At 42.0% G+C, this 21,062-nt stretch overlaps 1 protein-coding gene across 1 annotated transcript in view; it reads right to left on the bottom strand.

Annotated features, from left to right (window-relative positions):
* Window positions 1–21,062, bottom strand: part of CNTNAP5 (contactin associated protein family member 5) — a 393,202-nt gene that overhangs the window by 52,961 nt on the left and 319,179 nt on the right. The window contains exons 15-19 of the mRNA XM_075829064.1: window positions 20,625–20,752; window positions 20,364–20,534; window positions 10,881–11,099; window positions 9,230–9,469; window positions 8,491–8,715 (exon numbers count right to left, since the gene is read on the bottom strand). Coding sequence (XP_075685179.1) covers window positions 8,491–8,715; window positions 9,230–9,469; window positions 10,881–11,099; window positions 20,364–20,534; window positions 20,625–20,752 — 983 coding nt within the window. The remainder of the gene's footprint in view (window positions 1–8,490; window positions 8,716–9,229; window positions 9,470–10,880; window positions 11,100–20,363; window positions 20,535–20,624; window positions 20,753–21,062) is intronic.

Below are 21,062 nucleotides of genomic sequence, written 5' to 3'. Positions count from 1 at the left end.
TAGCCTGATCAGTATACAGAGCATAACATGAGAATTATACAAAGCATAGCCTGATCAGTATACAGAGCATAGCAGAGAATTATACAAAGCATAGCCTGGTCAGTATACAGAGCATAGCATGACAAATATACAAAGCATAGACTGGTCAGTATACAGAGCATAGCCTGGTCAGTATACAAAGCATAGCCTGGCCAGTATACAGAGCATAGCATGAGAACTATACAAAGCATAGCCTGGCCAGTATACAGAGCATAGCATGACAAATATACAAAGAATAGCCTGGTCAGTATACAAAGCATAGCCAAGTCAGTATACAAAGCATAGCCTGGCCTGTATACAGAGCATAGCATGACAAATATACAAAGCATAGCCTGGTCAGTATACAAAGCATAGCCAAGTCAGCATACAAAGCATAGCCTGGCCAGTATACAGAGCATAGCATGAGAATTATACAAAGCATAGCCTGGTCAGTATACAGAGCATAGCATGACAAATATGCAAAGCATAGCCTGGTCAGTATACAAAGCATAGCCTGGCCAGTATACAAAGCATAGCATGAGAATTATACAAAGCATAGCCTGGTCAGTATACAAAGCATAGCATGAGAATTATACAAAGCATAGCCTGGTCAGTATACAAAACATAGACGGAATAGTAACCAGTCCGACTAGAATACAGGGCATAGACTGGTTAGTAATCAAAACATAATCTGGCTAGCATACAAAGCATAGTCCTGTTATTATATAAAGTATAGCCTGGACTAGAATACAAGGCATAATCCAACTAGAATACAAGGCATAATCCAACTAGAATACAAGGCATAATCCAACTAGAATACAAAGTATAGCCTGCCGAATTTATGAAGCATAGCCTGGCTAGTGTACACAGCAGGACCAGAGTAGGGAGTATATATTGGCCAGTATACAAAGCAGAACCTAGCCTGTGTACACATTTTATATTGCGGCCAGCTTCCCAATAAACCTTTGGTAGGCCAATACAATACACATGACTTGGCCAATACAGAGTTTATCCTGGACCGTATACAAAGCAAACACCGCCCAATATACAAAGCATTGCCGGGCCAGTATACAAAGCATTGCCCGGCCAGTATACAAAGCATTGCCGGGCCAGTATACAATGCATTGGTAGGCCAGTATACAAAGCATTGCCGGGCCAGTATACAAAGCATTGCCGGGCCAGTATACAATGCATGTCCATCTGAACAGAACACAATAAAGTAATGCAACCCGTCTACAAAGAAGCAATATCCACAGTCACATCTGAAGACAAATTGGTCATCAGCTTTACCAGATGAGGATTTCTTTTTTTTAGGATGGGGGGGGGGTAAAAAGAAATCCCCCTCACTGACACCTCCACGTGGAGCTCTGCGCTGACAGGGAAGGATCCAATTGTTCATGGATCTCCGGGTTGCGTTCAGTCTCTCACCGCAGCAGGAAATGCCATTATTTTCTCCACAAAATCAAATCTTACTTTTTTTTTTTTTTTTTAGTCCTGTTTAGTTTTTTATTATTATTTTTAATCTCTTTAGAAGCCGATAAACGGTGAAAATAAAATAATTCTGTGATGCAACATCCAGCCGAGCAAAACGCCTCCGTATGTCAGGAATAGTTTAGCCCTGCGCTGGAATACAATGTTACATTTTACCTAGAATAGTAACCAATTTCCTAAATACCTATCTTGAATAAGGGCCTGTTCACATCAGCGTTGGCTTTCCGTTCCGGGGTTCCGTCGGAGGTTTCCGTCGGGTGAGCTTCCGTTTCCGTCACTATTGTTATCAATGGTGACGGAAATATTGCTAATGGTTTCTGTTCGTCACCATTCCGGGTGGTTTCCGTTTTAACGACGGAATCAATAGCGGAGTTGACTGCGCTATTAATTCCGTCGGAAAAACGGAAACCTGCCAGAATGGTGACGAACGGAAACCATTAGCAATATTTCCGTCACCACTGATACCAATAGTGACGGAAACGGAAGCTGTGGTTTCAGTTTGACTTTCCGTTGCGGGGTTTTCCCGACGGAAACCTCAGACGGAACCCCGGAACCGAAAGCCAACGCTGATGTGAACAGGCCCTTAGTGTCATGTTATTCTCCAGCTACATCCATGCTATGCTGACAGACACATCCATAAGGGTTTGTTCACACTGTTTATTTTCGTCCGTTTTTCCGTATTTTCAGATTATTTTTTTTGCTAAGCGTGTGAACATACCCCAAGAGTTTAGCTAAACTCTCAGTCTTTGCATCCTCGTTTAGTGTAACGTACTGAAGTTTAGTGCAGGTTTTTGTTTTTTGTTTTCAGGCTTCGCTACATCTCCCACAATGCAGCACAGCGGATCAAGCTCTAATCGGATAAGAAGTTACAATGAAACCTACAAGTATTTTAAATGCTTTGGATGAGAATGGAAAACCAAACAGAATGTGACTCAAAATGTCTGGAAGATATGTGAACCCCTTTTCTGTCTTCTAATAAGAATAATAGATCCTGATCCCAGGTGAAGAGCATTTTCCGAGACCTCCTCCTCAGCTATTAATGACTTCCTGTACCGGTGACCACCATTTCTCTGCATGTCATAGACATCGATCTGTGGTCACCGGCACCGGGCACCGCCCATAATACAGACAGAAAGCAGAAAGATGGTGCCAGTCATTGCATAAGCTGGAGGGACAGAGGCCGAAAATAGGAATATAGGGCAGATGACAAGTAATATAGGGGTGAGGCCTGGGGTGCGGGGTTATACCGAAAAAGCTCAGTATCTAAATGGAGTCAGCCTTTAAGAATACCAAAGCTACATTGTTAAAAAATGATTTCTCAGTGTTCTCCATAGTGACAAAATCGAACTCCCAGCCGCCCACCTTACAACGTCGTGCGTCGCTCAGATATTAATGGCGCCAAAGACCGCATGCGGCTGTGCTGCTCTCCCCAAAATAGATTGGAATCAGAGTTTCAATCCTTTGTTTCCTGCTCTGTGGATTCAATGAATGTAAATTGCAGCGCATTCTGTTTACTCAAGCTACTTGCAACGTAGCGCTATAAATGGGGGAGGGGCCGGGGTTAATCAATCCTGTTACATTGTAACAACATTAGGAAGTTCAGCAGAGAAATTATTTCTGTGTTTAATAATGACATTTATTCTTGGTGCGGATCCTCACGTTGGGGGCTTGGGTGGGGGTGGGGGGGGACCTGTGCATCATCGGTTTCTTCTACTGATCTAGAATGAATTATGGTCAGTGTAGAAAATGGGGTTACCCCTTATAAAATGCTGGGCACCCACATATTTGAGCATGAGGGGTGTCTTTGTTCCCACAAGAGGGAGAGTTCAGTTTGAGATCTTCTCTATGGAAATGAATGAGATGGGAATATCCTAGAAATATGCGATCACTTCTTCTGGTGTATACCCCTTTAAGACTGTATTCCAGATCTGTGGTTTTTCTTATAGTGGAAGAAACAGTCTCTGCGAGCAGCACAGAGTATTTCAGGAGATGAATGTGCTGATCACTTGGGAGGTCACAGACTGAGGGGTACATAGTGGAAGGAGTTGGGTGCCCAGCAGAACAGAGTATTTCAGAAGATGAATGTGCTGATTTTGTGGGAGGTCACAGATAGGGAAAGAAGAAGGGTTCCAGCAGCACAGAGTATTTCAGGAGAGGAATGCACTGATCTTTAGGGAGGTCACAGGCTGAGAGTTACATAGGGAAAAGAGTGTCTCCAGAAGCACAGAGCATTTCAGGACAGGAGTGTGCTGATCTTGAAGGAGGTCACATATTGAGAGTCACATAGTTTGAGGAGCAGAATCTCCCAGCAGCACAGTGTATTTCAGGAGAGGAATGTGCTGATCTTGAGGGAGGTCATAAACAGAGAGTTACATAGTGGATGGAGCAGGATCTCCAGCAGAACAAAGTATTTCAGGTGGGGCTTGCTGATTTAGTAATGCAAGATTTTTATGGGAATAACCTTGATTATTCAGATGGGGTGTCTCACTGGTTGCCCTATAAGAATAACCTCTTCTTCTTCGCCTTCTTCTTCATCTTCTTCATCGTCTTTTTCTTCTTCTTTTGTCTTCTTCATCTTCTTTTTGTTCTTCATCTTCTTCTTCGCCTTCTTCGTCATCGTCTTCTTCTTCTTCATCTTCGTTTTCTTCATCTTCATCTTCTTCGCCTTCTTCATCATCGTCTTCTTCTTTTTCTTAGTCTTCTTCTTCATCTTCATCTTCTTCATCTTCTTCGTCTTCTTCTTTTTCTTCTTCATCTTCTTCATCACTTTCTTCGTCATCGTCTTGCTCTTCTTTTTCTTAGTCTTCTTCTTCGTCTTCTTCTTCTTAGTCTTCTTCATCTTCTTCTTCATCTTCTTCATCTTCTTCATCGCCTTCTTCGTCATCGTCTTCTTAGACTTCTTCTTCATCTTCGTCTTCTTCTTCATCTTCGTCTTCTTCATCTTCTTCTTCTTTTCTCACCTCCTCGGTTGGGCAGATGGATGTGGGATGAAGAACCGCTGCACTGACAATGATGAAGAATGTGATTTTAATTTATTTCTAACATTTCTGAGTGCGGAATCTTAATGAGTCCTAATGAAGAATAATTAAGGTAAAATGTAATTAAAGCGGCGAGGTCAGACGCCGGCAGTTATCAGTGCGGCACAAGATTCTGTGCTTTACTTACAGACGCTTTGTGGTGATTTACGTGATTCTGTCTACAACACATCACAGGCAGCAATCCCGGCCGCCAGTCACCCTGAAATACGTCCCAGGACAGATAAAACACACCCCACTGTTATCATACAACGAGACTGTATATGTGAGGCGACTAATAATATCACCCATGGCCTATAAGAGCTCATGTACACGGCCGTATTATAGATGTGTTGTACGGAGCCGCAATACTGCGCCCGGAGCCGGCCATGGACCATACCAACATCTGCCTAGGATTTCATACTCAGGATTCTCATTGGGGATTTATATGGAAAAACATCACGGCATGTTCAACCGGATGCTGTATTACTGGGGTGTATTAACGCACCTGCCAAAATTTGAAGACCCCCCCCCCCCAATTTACCCAGGAACTCCCACAAAACATTCCAGAAACACCCTAATTTGCATTAACCCCACCCTTTTCTTAATTCGTTTTGCGAGACATTTTCATGAAGAACGAGGTGGTTGGAATATATGCATTAGTTGTGTGAATGAGCCCTTAGGAAAGACCAGTACTGGACAGAAAAAGTGGAAAAAAATGATAGCTGGAATTATCTGCGCCAAATTTCAGAAGGTGCAATGCTATGTGTTGCAGTTGATTTTGTCTTTTCCACTTCATTAACTTAAGAAATTTGACCTTGTCTCCTTGGAGATCACACCTACTTTTCTTATCACGTTCTAAAAATCACAAATTTGACAGCAGATTTGTCGCACGTCGTGTTTGCTACTTTTTCTGGTGCAGTTTATGCCGAAAAAATGATGTCAACTGTTTAGTAGATGTGGGCCAATGTGAATTGGAATAAATACTTTTTGCTTCGATTTTGTCTCAATTATATTGCCACCCAGGGGACATGTCACAATGGTGTCATACTAACAACACTTTACAACTCCGTCACAGAAAAAACGCAAATTATAAATTTGGTGCAACCAGTCGAAGCTTTTCTCCAATCATGACCTTATGGCTGGTGAACATGTACATTCAAATTTTGCAGAAAAACATATTGCACACTTCTGTAATAAATTTGGGCAACTTTTGGCCACGCCCACTGTGAACCATTTTCTAAAACTGTCAAAGCTGTAACAAAACACTCCTAAAAAGTGACTTAAAATTTGGCGCACTTCACTCGCGCCATTTTGCGGGGCAAATTGGTCCATTTATCATTTGATAGTTGGGCCGTAGTGATTTCAAATTTTTTTTAAAAAAAACATATGAACGGTCCGGTGTCGGGCTCCTTAAGAAATTCCACTCCACCGTGGTCATAGCTATATGGAGTGCAGAGGTAGAGGTCACGCCTGCTGAGCGCTGGTGCCTGAGGGGGGCCCATACTGAATAAGAAGACCCCAGAATTATAAACGGCACATTGTAGGTGGGGGTACTGTTACAGATTTGCATTGGGGTCCAGGATCTTTGTTGCGCCCCCGGCGTGCACCACTTTAACGGTCACGTGCTGGAAACCTCAGATTGCAGCTCTGCAGCCTTGATGTTTCCATGAAATAAAAAAAATAAAAAATAAATAAATGGGGAGTAAGAAGTGTCGCCATCTGAGCAGCTGGGAAGGGAACCTGTTTCTTAATTAGTGTTTTCCCCCAAGGGACTTGATTTTCTTACATTTGCTCGTCGGAGCGGCAGCTGTTGATATAAAAGAGCAGATCTGCAGCTCATCCGGCGCTTTTTAATTCTGACTCAAAAAGTGAGTAAATTGTCAGAAAAACAAATGAGCCGAGCGGTTTGTTTATCACATTACGAGCGCGGTCTCAGTCCGACCGGCTGATGGGATAATCAACTTCTCAGTTAACATGTTTATCTCATAAACCACAAGCCGCTGGGTCTTCAGCGCTCGCTCGGCTAAAACGCCGCTGAAAACCAATATGAATGTATCGTGCTGCAGCGGGACAAACAAGCAGCGGGCGCACTGCTGGACATGTCACTTCACCGGACGTGGGACCCCAGTGATGAAGGAAAACCAACATCTCCGCTGCTAATCTGGAGATATAACCTTATGTCATTAGACTGCTTACCCCTCCATCCACATAACAAATCTTAATAAAGGGATTGTCTACGATTAGATAAACATGGCTACTTTATTTCAAAAACAGCACCACAATTGTCCATGGGTTGTGTGTGGTATTGCAGCTCATCATGTGTGCTCTTTAATGAAGCCGAGCTGCCATGTTTTTCTAATCCTGAGCAAGCCCTAATAAATGATTCTATGTCACTTGCTGGAGTAGCAGTTCAATGCTCCAGAGCTGCTCTTCCTGTTGTAACTGGGGAATACAGTCAGTCATTTTGGCTGCCATGGAGAACTGTTTTTGTTACACAGTTACTGAGTTTATAGAGAATTAAATGCTTTCTTAACTCTCATAGTCATGTCCCCGGAAATGTCGCTTGAAGCTCATGGGCCGTGATCAAATATCTGTAAGGGGGCCCACTCACCTACCATGTGGCATTTATAATACTGGTGTATTTTTATGGGGCAGAGGAGCCTTTTAGGATAAGTTATGTAATGTACGTACACATTGACTCCTCCAGTAGAATAGTGAGTGCAGCTCTGCAGCATAATACAGGCTGTAACTCAGGATCAGTACAGGATCAGTAATGTAATGTATGTACACAGCGACTCCACCAGCAGAATAGTGAGTGCAGCTCTGGATTATAATATAGGATGTAACTCAGGATCAGTACAGGATAAGTAATGTAATGTACGTACACAGTGACTCCACCAGCAGAATAGTGAGTACAGCTCTGGGGTATAATACAGGATATAACTCAGGATCAGTACAAGATAAGTAATGTAATGTATGTACACAGTGACTCCACCAGCAGAATAGTGAGTGCAGCTCTGGAGTATAATACAGGATGTAACTCAGGATCAGTACAGGATAAGTAATGTATGTACACAGTGACTCCACTAGCAGAAAAGTGAGTGCAGCTCTGGAGCATAATACAGGATGTAACTCAGGATCAGTACAGGGTAAGTAATGTAATGTATGTACACAGTGACTCCACCAGCAGAATAGTGAGTGCAGCTCTGGAGCATAATACAGGCTGTAACTCTGGATCAGTACAGGATACGTAATGTAATGTATGTGCATAGTGACTCCACCAGCAGAATACTGAGCGCAGCTCTGAAGTATAATACAGGATGTAACTCAGGATCAGTACAGGATAAGTAATGTAATGTATGTACACAGTGACTCCACCAGCAAAATAGTGAGTGCAGCTCTGGAGTATAATACAGGATATAACTCAGGATCAGTACAGGATAAGTAATGTAATGTATGTACACAGTGACTCCATCAGCAAAATAGTGAGTGCAGCTCTGGAGTATAATACAGGATGTAACTCATGATCAGTACAGATAAGTAATGTAATGTATGTACACAGTAACACCACTAGCAGAATAGTGAGTGCAGCTCTGGAGTATAATACAGGATGTAACTCAGGATCAGTACAGGATAAGTAATGTAATGTATGTACACAGTGACTCCACCAGCAGAATAGTGAGTGCAGCTCTGGAGTATAATACAGGATATAACTCAGGATCAGTACAGGATAAGTAATGTATGTACACAGTGACCCCACCAGCAGAATAGTGAGTGCAGCTCTGGAGTATAATACAGGATGTAACTCAGGATCAATACTGGATAAGTAATGTAATGTATGTACACAGTGACTCCACCAGCAGAATAGTGAGTGCAGCTCACTCAGGATCAATACAGGATAAGTAATCTATATATTTACAAAGTAACATGTATCATATAAACGGCTGGTAGGGGTCGCACTTACCATTTCTGCAGAGCATTACAGCTAGGTAATCCTGGTAAACTGAGGTCACGTAAAGTAGTATGCTTGGTGCCTGAGCTGTCAGAAAGCTGAAGGCAATATTCTCCCTTGATATGACGGTATCGGCATATATGGCTGAAGATGAAGCGCTTTTGTTCCTGGATACTGGATACGGCTCCTGGAAAATATATGTGACCGAGGTTCCAGCTTCAAACATAGCAGAAACTTCTAGAACAGCCACAGAAAAAAGGAAAACAACATTTTAAAAAATACACAGATATAAATTATATAGAAATCATTGGCATAAGACTTGTGCCCGGGGTATTTTACTAATCGCAGATTTTATGTACATTGTAAAACCTTCGACATTGACTGCAGCCTATAGTTACATTTAATGCAAAATATAAGTAACATAAAAAAGGAAATGTACCAATCAGGACTCTAGAGAGGATGGGTGACAACCTCTGAGGTGACTCTTAAGGCAGCCATCCTGGTTGTCACCCATCTGTCCCTGCCTGGTTATACCAAACCCTTTTCCTTCTGAATTAATATAGGGGAGGGGGACCATAGCAGTAAGGAGCCATGTAATACAGCTGCTGCCTCCACCATAACCGCTGACCCCCTCCCCCTGCAGCCGCATCATCGGGAGCTCCCTCAAACAAGAAGGGGCTCTCTAAACAGGTAACAATATATGGAAAAGCTTCATGTCCCACCATCTTATTCCTGCCGTGTAGCCTCTCACCTTTTTTACAATAGGGTCCTTCAAAGGCGGAGTTGGTGCAGTCGCAGATGTATCCGTTGCGTTTCTCCACACACTTCCCGTTGTTGTGACATAAGTTTCCGTAGCTGCTACAGTGGCCCGGGCATCCCGGCCTGATCCCCAGGGTCATCCTGGCTTTTTCTTCCAGGTCCAGGGATTGTCCATTTATCTTGAGAGAACGTATACAACCCACAAAGCCTCTTTGTCTGGATGATGTCCCTCCTAGAGGAAGCAAAGTTACTTCTTAGCTTCCAATAACATTAGTTTTAATTTTTCATGTAATGCGCCATTTTAGTCAGGGGCGTATCTAGGGGGGCAGGCAGGGCATGTGACCCAGGCACAATTAGGAAGGAAGGAAGGCAGGGAGCTGGGCTGATGGCACGGGTATAGTTGCCAACAGTCCCGAATTTGCTGGAACTTTCCCGAATTTACTGAGACAGTCCCAGCAAATTACTATCCTGGCAACTACCATATTCAATTGTATCTGCATCCTGGAGCAGAATCCCCAGCCAGAGCGTTGTCGATGCTATGGCCTGGGATTCTGCTCCTGAAGGTAGCCCCTGACATCACTGTCCATATAAGTACAGGGACATCAGGGGCTCCTCCAGGAGAGAAGTCCCCGGCCAGAGTGTCGGCAATGCTCTGGTCGTCGTTTCCAATCCTAGAGGGAGCTCCAATGGCAATATCTAGATGAAGGGAGGGAGGTGTAGCACTATCTACAAGGGGGGCTTTGTGGCTTTATCTACAAGGGGGGCTGTGTGGCAATATCTACAAGGGGGGCTGTGCGGCTTTATCTATGAGGGGGTATGTGGCACTATCTACAAGGTGGGCTGTGTGGCACTATCTACAGGGGTGGCACTATCTACATGGGGCAGGAGTGTGGCACCATTTACACGGGGCTGTATGGCACTATCTACAAGGGGGTGTGGCACTATCTCCAGGGGGCTGGCGGCACTAACTACAAGGGGGTGTGTGGCACTAACTACAAGGGGGGGGGGTGGCACTATCTACAAGAGGAGGCTGTTCATGATGTCACCATATATTCTCATTAGCTTCGGTTATACAATCTGTTTTAGTCCGGCAGTGATCTCTTTAATGTATTTTCTTTTACTTGTTATGGTAACTCCCTTATATGAATATATTGCTTGTAAAATGTACAAATAGTTTTATACTCGAGTTACATAGAAAAAAGTAAACAAATATTATATCTCATGGTTTGGAAGAAAATGCAAACATGGCAAGGGGGAAGAAATGTCAGGAAAGAGGTTTGGGTGGGGGGGGGGGGGAAGCCAAACTGAATCTTTGCCCGGGTGCTATTGCTTCTGGCAAAACGACGGGTCCGTTGCACAACAGACACAAACGGAAACCATGGGCCCTGGATCAGTCACCATTGAAATCAACGGTGATGGAAACGGAAACCTCTGGTTTCCATCGGTGTCAGCTTGTGTCTGCTCAGGGTCCCGTTCTGACGGAAACCTCCAACGGAACGTCAGAACGGGACCCCAAAGGAGATGTGAACGAAGCCTTACATAGAACTTCAGGACATAAAACAAGGGCCGGAAGAAAAGATTGTGAGGAATAAATCTGTGGCTTCAGGTTGCCACGCTGCAGAAAACAAGAGACCTCCACTCACCAACATACAGCTGAGTGTTGAGCTGGACACGGACTCGTCCATCAGACGGACTCTGCACTAATTTTCTTGGCTGCTCATCCACAATGAGCCTGGTTTCTTTAATATTTCTCTCAGCCCGGACGTGATGCCACTGACCGTCACTCAGAGCCGTGACTGATTGTAAAGAAACCTCCAGGGGCCCCGTCCCCACATCAAATGAAAAGGTGACCTGGTAGGGAGCTGCAAAGTGGAAACAATCAATACAATAATCAATATTTATTTTCATCAGTCTGTTTACTTACTAACATTCTATCTATCTATCTATCTATCTATCTATCTATCTATCTATCTATCTATCTATCTATCTATCTATCTATCTATCTATCTATCTATCTATCTATCTATCTATCTATCTCATATCTATCTATCTCATATCTATCTATCTATCTATCTATCTATCTTTCTATCTATCTATCTATCTATCTATCTATCTATCTATCTATCTATCTATCTATCTATCTATCTATCTATCTATCTATCTATCTATCTATCTATCTATCTATCTATCTATCTATCTCATATCTATCTATCTCATATCTATCTATCTATCTATCTCATATCTATCTATCTATCTATCTCATATCTATCTATCTATCTATCTATCTATCTATCTATCTATCTATCTATCTATCTATCTATCTATCTATCTCATATCTATCTCATATCTATCTATCTATCTATCTATCTATCTATCTATCTATCTATCTATCTATCTATCTATCTATCTATCTATCTATCTATCTATCTCATATCTATCTATCTCATATCTATCTATCTCATATCTATCTATCTATCTATCTATCTATCTATCTATCTATCTATCTATCTATCTATCTATCTATCTATCTATCTATCTATCTCATATCTATCTATCTATCTATCTATCTATCTATCTATCTATCTATCTATCTATCTATCTATCTATCTATCTCATATCTATCTATCTATCTATCTATCTATCTATCTATCTATCTATCTATCTATCTATCTATCTATCTATCTATCTCATATCTATCTATCTCATATCTATCTATCTCATATCTATCTATCTATCTATCTATCTATCTATCTATCTATCTATCTATCTATCTATCTATCTATCTATCTATCTATCTATCTATCTATCTATCTATCTATCTATCTATCTCATATCTATCTATCTATCTATCTCATATCTATCTATCTATCTATCTATCTATCTATCTATCTATCTATCTATCTATCTATCTATCTATCTATCTATCTATCTATCTATCTATCTATCTATCTATCTATCTATCTATCTCATATCTATCTCATATCTATCTATCTATCTATCTATCTATCTATCTATCTATCTATCTATCCTACTGTATTCTTTTTGGATTAAAATGTTTTCATAGGTCAAAAATTTGGAGCTTACTGATATAATGATGACCTACATCCTTCTACATTCTGGTCATTAAATAAGCCTAATTATTTGAATCACAGCCTCCCCCCCCCCCCCCTCCGCCTACAGCACTTGTTAAACCTGCACATGCTCAGTTATAATAGAGTCTTTGCAGTGTACAGGGCTTGCCAGCAGGTTTTGTGTGATTGGCTGCAGCAATGGCCACACCCACAAACTCCAAATTCTGACACAATCCAAACTCAGTTTTTTTTTGTATTTTTTTTTTTTACTATAAATGAATACAAAGAGAAAACAAATCTATGATTGTAAAATCAAATGTCTATACAATATTTTTCCTATCCACACCCATAAAAAAAAAAAAAAACAGCGTCAGGTCCCCTTTAAAAGGGTCTATTCTGTGGATATTTCCGGGCTTGAACTTGTTTCAGCTCCTCTGTTACTCCTCATTAAAGTAACTTTTAGGGGTTCTAGGTTTATTGTGCAGTTTGTGACATTTATAAAGCAAAAAGCGTCTGACATATAATTTTTTTAATGTAGATTAAGAGAAAAAAATGTAAACATTTAACTTTGAAATCTTCTCCTTCCTCCCACACAGAACAAATCACCAGATAAATCCGCTCGGAGCCGCCACCATTTGTTAAATTGTGCTCATTATGTTATCTTGCCGCCGCGACTTCTGAAAGGTTATTATTCAAATGGTGCAAAATAATTTCTCTTTGTGTTTTTACAACTTGTGCTTCTCTATTTTCGAGCTGATGTCACCGCAGTGTAACTGATTTGCACTTGGACATATAAGATGGCAGCAATTAAACAAGAAACTCACTAATTATTAAAGCCTGAAATGCCACAATTTTGGAAGCTTCACAGCTAAAATCTCCCGGCTATCCTCGCTGATTCGTTGTCTGCACAGATGATTTACATTATGGGTAGTTTCATTTCTACACCTAAGGCTTTGTACAGCTACCTCTTATATGGAAAAATGGACTGCCCCCAACCCCCCCCCCTTACAACAGGAGCTCAGCTAAGCTGTTAGGGGAGTGTCTGACAACAAGCTTGCTGACTGTTTGTAATGTAATGTATGTACACAGTGACTCCACCAGCAGAATAGTGAGTGCAGCTCTGGAGTATAATACAGGATGTAACTCAGGATCAGTACAGAATAAGTAATGTATGTACACAGTGACTCCACCAGCAGAATAGTGAGTGCAGCTCTGGAGTATAATACAGGATGTAACTCAGGATCAGTACAGGATAAGTAATGTAATGTATGTACACAGTGACTCCACCAGCAGAATAGTGAGTGCAGCTCTGGAGTGTAATACAGGATATAACTTGGGATCAGTATAAGATAAGTAATGTAATGTATGTACACAGAGACTCCACCAGCAATTGAATAGTCAGTGCAGCTCTGGAGTATAATACAGGCTGTGACTCAGGATCAGTACAGGATAAGTAATGTAATGTATGTACACAGTGACTTCACCAGCTGAATAGTGAGTGCAGCTCTGGAGTATAATACAGGATGTAACGCAGGATCAGTACAGGATAAGTAATTTAATGTATGTACACAGTAACTCCACCAGCAGAATAGTGAGTCCAGCTCTGGAGTATAATACAGGATATAACTCCGGATCAGTACAGGATAATAATGTAATGTATGTACACAGTGACTCCACCAGCAGAATAGTGAGTGCAGCTCTGGAGTATAACACAGGATATAACTCAGGATCAGTACAGGATAAGTAATGTAATGTATGTACACAGTGACTCCACCAGCAGAATAGTCAGTGCAGCTCTGGAGTATAATACAGGCTGTAACTCAGGATCAGTACAGGATAAGTAATGTATGTACACAGTGACTCCACCAGCAGAATAGTGAGTGCAGCTCTGGAGTATAATATAGGATGTAACTCAGGATCAGTACAGGATAAGTAATGTAATGAATGTACACAGTGACTCCACCAGCAGAAAAGTGAGTGCAGCTCTGGAGTATAATACAGGATGTGACTCCGGATCAGTACAGGATAAGTAATGTAATGTATGTACACAGTGACTCCAACAACAGAATAGTAAGTGCAGCTCTGGAGTATAATACGGGCTGTAACTCAGGATCAGTACAGGATAAGTAATGTTTGTACTACTAGAATATTAGTGCTATACAATTAATATTAGGATTCATGGTGGTCACAAGACCCAGGCTATCTGTGGTGTCCCCTTCAGTAGGGGCAGCTTATGCCCCTTGTATTACTGAACAGTTTGCATACCCCGTAGGCCGACCCTGTCTAGTGTTATGGTATTAGAGGTGCGTTGCTGGTCACCAATCTCAATCTGTGTCTGATGCATCTAGTGCACACATCTTTGTGAGCATCAAAGCTCTGGCTGCTGGATTTAGACAGGTGGGGAAGATGCGGAGCTGTGACAGACTGTTACTATCTCACATGGAATAATAAGAAACTCAATTTGAACATTTCACAAGATACTTTCAGTCTCTTACAGAATATTTAAAATGTGAATCCATTTCCGATTCATGAATGTGTGAAAAATGTCCTGACATTGGTTCTCACGGTGGCAGGTTATCCACTGACACAGACTGAGCAAATAATTAGAAGCTCTGAAAATATCTGTAATCCACTTGTGTCAGTGGTGAACCGCAGGCGGCCGCGCAGAGTCACTCTCATCTGTATTCATCCAGTCCTGCCAGACAAGACAGTAAAAGATCTGACAACTGGATCTGGAAATTAGTAAAGAACTCGGCAAAAACTGAAGATAGGACCCAGCGCAGTTTCATTATAAGGAATGATATTCCAACTTTATTTCAGACAAAAAGTAAATTCCACCAGGAGTAAGGGTGGATGCTTCAGCAGTAAGGCTACGCGTTTCAGACAGAACACCTGTCCTTAGTCATGGCACAATGTCAAGAAGCTCCAGTCATTAACTCAGCGTTTGGGTGACTAAAGTGGAAGCACCGCAGTATAATACCCGGTTTTGGGCAATGGGGGGGGGGGATAGAGAAGGGCAGGGGCGTATACATGGGAGGACCCTAAAGAATAATGCCAATGGGCCCTCCCTCCTTTTCTTTGGCCAAAAAATTTGCCTTGTCCTTCTATAGAATGGGTTTTAAGCCCCATCCTCCTTCCCTGGCAGGTCCTTATTAAAGCATAACCTTTGCTAACCCCTGCCTGACACTAGCAGTGCTGCTGGGCTGTGTAGAGTTGCAAAACATTTGTTGAGCTGTAGAACCAATTAACCAATTAAAATCTTACGGTCAAACAATGATTTTATTGCTTGAGGGAGAAGCCAAAGCCTCCCCCCTGCTGTGCCTAAAAGCATGGTAATAACCTACCTACAGTGAAGGAAATAAGTATTTGATCCCTTGCTGATTTTGTAAGTTTGCCCACTGTCAAAGACATGAACAGTCTAGAATTTTTAGGCTAGGTTAATTTTACCAGTGAGAGATAGATTATATAAAAAAAAAAAAAGAAAATCACATTGTCAAAATGATATATATTTATTTGCATTGTGCACAGAGAAATAAGTATTTGATCCCCGACCAACCACTAAGAGTTCAGCCTCCTCCAGACCAGTTACACGCTCCAAATCAACTTGGTGCCTGCATTATAGACAGCTCTTACATGGTCACCTGTATAAAAGACTCCTGTCCACAGACTCAATGACTCAGTCTGACTCTAACCTCTACAACATGGGCAAGACCAAAGAGCTTTCTAAGGATGTCAGGGACAAGATCATAGACCTGCACAAGGCTGGAATGGGCTACAAAACCATAAGTAAGACGCTGGGTGAGAAGGAGACAACTGTTGGTGCAATAGTAAGAAAATGGAAGACATACAAAATGACTGTCAATCGACATCGATCTGGGGCTCCATGCAAAATCTCACCTCGTGGGGTATCCTTGATCCTGAGGAAGGTGAGAGCTCAGCCGAAAACTACACGGGGGGAACATGTTAATGATCTCAAGGCAGCTGGGACCACAGTCACCAAGAAAACCATTGGTAACACATTACGCCGTAATGGATTAAAATCCTGCAGTGCCCGCAAGGTCCCCCTGCTCAAGAAGACACATGTACAGGCCCGTCTGAGGTTTGCAAATGAACATCTGGATGATTCTGAGAGTGATTGGGAGAAGGTGCTGTGGTCAGATGAGACTAAAATTGAGCTCTTTGGCATTAACTCAACTCGCCGTGTTTGGAGGAAGAGAAATGCTGCCTATGACCCAAAGAACACCGTCCCCACTGTCAAGCATGCAGGTGGAAACATTATGTTTTGGGGGTGTTTCTCTGCTAAGGGCACAGGACTACTTCACCGCATCAATGGGAGAATGGATGGAGGCATGTACCGTCAAATCCTGAGTGACAACCTCCTTCCCTCCACCAGGACATTAAAAATGGGTCTTCCAGTACGAGAATGACCCGAAACATACAGCCAAGGCAACAAAGGAGTGGCTCAAAAAGAAGCACATTAAGGTCATGGAGTTGCCTAGCCAGTCTCCAGACCTTAATCCCATCGAAAACTTATGGAGGGAGCTGAAGATCCGAGTTGCCAAGCAACAGCCTCGAAATCTTAATGATTTACAGATGATCTGCAAAGAAGAGTGGGCCAAAATGCCATCTAACATGTGTGCAAACCTCATCATCAACTACAAAAAACGTCTGACTGCTGTGCTTGCCAACAAGGGTTTTGCCACCAAGTATTAAGTCTTGTTTGCCAAAGGGATCAAATACTTATTTCTCTGTGCACAATGCAAATAAATATATATAATTTTGACAATGTGATTTTCAGTTTTTTTTTATATATATAATCTATCTCTCACTGGTAAAATTAACCTAGCCTAAAAATTCTAGACTGTTCATGCCTTTCCTTCACTGTATATAGTAGGTATACAATTGGCTTGTGATGGTGGAGGGTATAGAGTTTTGTCAGTGGAGGTAGCCTTGGATGTAATGAGGAGCTGGGCTTCTCTGAATGTCACTGCTTAGGGTTTGCACATTTTCTTATTGGCTGTTGCTCCACAGTGTAGACCGGTGTTTCCCAACCTGCGGCTTTCTAGAACTTATAAAACTCCTACACCCATCATGCCCTGACAGCCTCAAGATTGAAGTTGTAGTTCTACTACAATTGGAGAGCCACAGGATGGGGATCAATTCTAAAAAATTGAACAAAAAGCTGAATCTTTGTGTGCACGGCCCATGATTACGGGCACAGACGGCCGCGGAAGTGCCATCTGCGGGACGTCCGCAATCACTGACCATGCACACAAAAGAAGTGCATTCATTTCAATGGTGCCGGACCGCAATTGCGGACCGTAAAATTACTTGTCCTGAGTTTTTGCAGCCACAATTGCGTCATTCACACGGTCCGTGCAAACCACGGTCGTGTGTATGAGCCCATGAAATGAATTCATCCACACTTTTGCGGATGAATTGCGGAAGCTAAAACACGTCCGTGTGCATAAGGCGTTAAAGTATTGCAAATTTGGACTATGCTTTGCGTTTCAATGTGTCACTATTTTTCAAGATCTCTGCTTGTTGTCAATGAATGAAAACAATTATTGTTTACAGTCACAGACTGAAAAATCCAATCTTCAGTTTGCCCTGACACAGCTGCCTGGAATGTTACATTGTATCAGACTGTGAAACTTTATTTGGTTCATTTAATCTTAAACCAAAGCTGGGAATATAACACCATACAGCAAAGGAATTATTGGCACAGGGCTTTACCTCCTTCCCCCAAAAAGAAACAAAAAGTTACCAAGAACTATTAAAGATCCTGTAAATATTTGAGGATGTCTATGGTTGTATTGTATAATATCTCAATGTAAAGTTTGCAAAAGAGCCGTGATCCATGGGATCCATATATTGGGTTTCGCCTTTTGGCTGCCGCGCTCTACAGTTTATGGCCCTTCCAGTCAATATCTATTTCATTAGTGTTATATTTCAGGAATACAACAGAAATCTTATCCTGATGTGAAGGAGCCGCTCCAGTCATTGAGGGGGTGTCTTGTGCTCGGACTGTATTCTGTTTGACTCTTTACATATTCTTCATGTCGGGCTTCCTCCTGGGCAGCTTATCTGTAGAGAGAACTGTCTAGGAAAAGCCTCGAGGCGATGAAGGAATCTGCACGTTACATATAAAACAGCGCTCGGCTAATGAGAAGTCGCACTTATTTAAGAGTTCTCAAACTTTTTTTTCGTTGCCCGTTGTTTGGCGCGATGGAAAGTTGTGAGCGGCAATTAAAGGTCTCATTTACGGCTGTTTATTTTATTTAAAATTTTATGTCCACAAAAATGAAAAAGTGGCTGAATTGGACTTTGATGCGCAATTATCATTATATCAAACCTCATTAGGAAGCGATTAGCTTTCACAAAATGTATCACTTGTTTAATGAGTTTAAGGGCCTCGGGGCCCCGGTTTATTTCATCCGATGCTGCAGCTATTATAACAATGAAACTTTCAGCTCCCAGATAAAATACGAAATAAAAAAGATTCATATTACATTTATCTGCCGGCTGGGTGATCAGGAGACATTGACCAACCCGAAAACCAACAGTATGCTTGCATTTCATTCCAATTTACTGGCATTAGATCAGAAGATAACAATAATGGGGGAGGGGTAGTCATGTGAGAACCCCGACCAATTCCTATAATGCAGGGGTCCATGGATCTAGATAAAGCCCCCCAATAACTCTCCTTTTTGGTGCTGAGATTCTCAAATCTCAATACAGTTGTTTGTGTGATTTATTTTAATTGTCATGGAATAAATTGCTCCTCCGGTCTGAAGTTATTCGACTTGTTCCTCTTAGTTTACCGATCACATTAGTCTCTACTTATCGGATGGGAAGCCTTCCTTACCTCATCTCTATTCAGGGATCTCGTACAAGCCCTAATTTTAAAGGATCTGTCCATGCCTCAGGTACCCTATAACATGTGTGGTTTTTTGGCTTGTGGAAAGGAACCGCAGTACCTACAAGAACCCCACATAAAAATAGGGAGCTCATCAGATGATGTCCTGTCCAAACCTAAACCCACGTTCCTAGTGCTGTAATTCTGGCGTCCCTCGTCTTTGTACAGCCCATGAGGTTCTTCAGCGAGGTTTTCTCTAGCACGTTACAAGTCAAATGATTGTGTAAGCGCTCGTATTCCATCAAACATTTTTTTTAGGGTGTAACTCAGTCACAAAGCAGTGCCCCATGGGCAGCAATCAGGAAAAATTACAAACTTTAGTATAAACCCTTGTGTCTCCAGTCAGTTCTGGATTTCCAGTGAGCAATGCCCCCCCTCCCTCATTGACAATATGGTCCTGTTTGGAGTGGTAAGTGGTTTCCAATCGGTGGGAATCAGTCAGTTCCCTCAGCTAATAGGGTCACAAATCTGGGGCCAATGAGCCCACTTATCAATGGTGACTCAGGGCACGGGAAACACAGATGCACCAGCCCTCTTGGCATATTTGTTTCCATCATTTAAAGGCACCCATCCTACCGACCAGCTTTCTAGTCCTAATGATAATAAGTGTGCAAAATGACATTAAGCCCCAATATATTTTGCTCTTTGGAACTTGATGTCACTATATAAAAAAATATAGAAATAAACATGTGATCCCAAAAGACATTGAGGTGATGACATCATAGCTCACTATGTGTAAATCATGACATCACTGATCCCCAGTTATTCAGATATTAGGCCTTATTTACACGAACGTGTTAAACGTCCGTGTGACAGCCATTGAAACAGCAGCCGGCACACGGACTTATATAATTCAATGTGGCCGTTCACACGGCCGTTCTTTCAACGGACCATGTGAAGGGTTCGTGAGAAAATCGGACATGTCCTATTGTTTCACACTCCACGCATCCCTCCCTAGACTAGTCTATGGGGGATGCGTAATATCGCGTTCCGCAGCGCAGAGAACGGATGCACCACGGACGTGAAAAACTCTAGTTTTTCACGTCCGAGATGCGCAATGCCCATGTGAATCCGGCCTTACTCATGTATTTGCCACAATTTATAACTATATACAAAAAATACCTTCCTATACTTACAGACTAACTCGATTCTTATGAAGTCTTTGATACCAAGATTTTCCAAGAAAACTCCTGATGAGCTTGTAGTTTTGAAGAAAAATGAGATGTCAATGCTAAAATCTGAATGGAAGGTGGGAAAATAGAGATAAGAGGTGCCGGAAGTGAAAGAGGCAGAATTCCAAAAACTTCCTGGAAAAAAAATAAAAAAAAGTTCATTTTATACTGCTGTAACTGTAAGGAATATACAGGAAAAAAATTAAAAAGACAACATATACTCACTGTCACCATAACAACGCAAAGGTCCCACTTTCCATGCCGCCTCAGATCCCGACCTGTTTGTGTCAGTGATTACAATCTGTGAGACCGGTAAGTGTTCTTTAAAGGTAAGGAATCCTATATCATTTGTCCTGTATAGTAAAGTGCAAGAAGGAGAGGAATAAGAAAGAACATAGAGAGAAAATGAAGGAGGAGGAAAAGTAGGAAAGGTTTGAGCGGGAAGAGAGCAGGAAGGAAAACAGCAAGTAAGAAAGATGGAGGGAGGGGAGGAAGCGTAAGACAAAGAAGATGAAGGGGAAAGAGTAAGAATAAAAAGAAAGGAGACCGATAAGGAAGGAAGGAAGGAATAAAGGAAGGAAGGTGAAGAAGAAAGAAGGAGAGGAAGAAAAGAAGGAAGGAGAGAGGAAGAAAGGAAGGCAAGGAAGAAAGGAAGGCAGAAAG

The sequence above is a fragment of the Rhinoderma darwinii genome, chromosome 6, assembly GCF_050947455.1.
Source record: "Rhinoderma darwinii isolate aRhiDar2 chromosome 6, aRhiDar2.hap1, whole genome shotgun sequence".
Classification (NCBI taxonomy): domain Eukaryota; kingdom Metazoa; phylum Chordata; class Amphibia; order Anura; family Rhinodermatidae; genus Rhinoderma; species Rhinoderma darwinii.
This window is presented reverse-complemented; position numbering and strand designations above follow the sequence as displayed.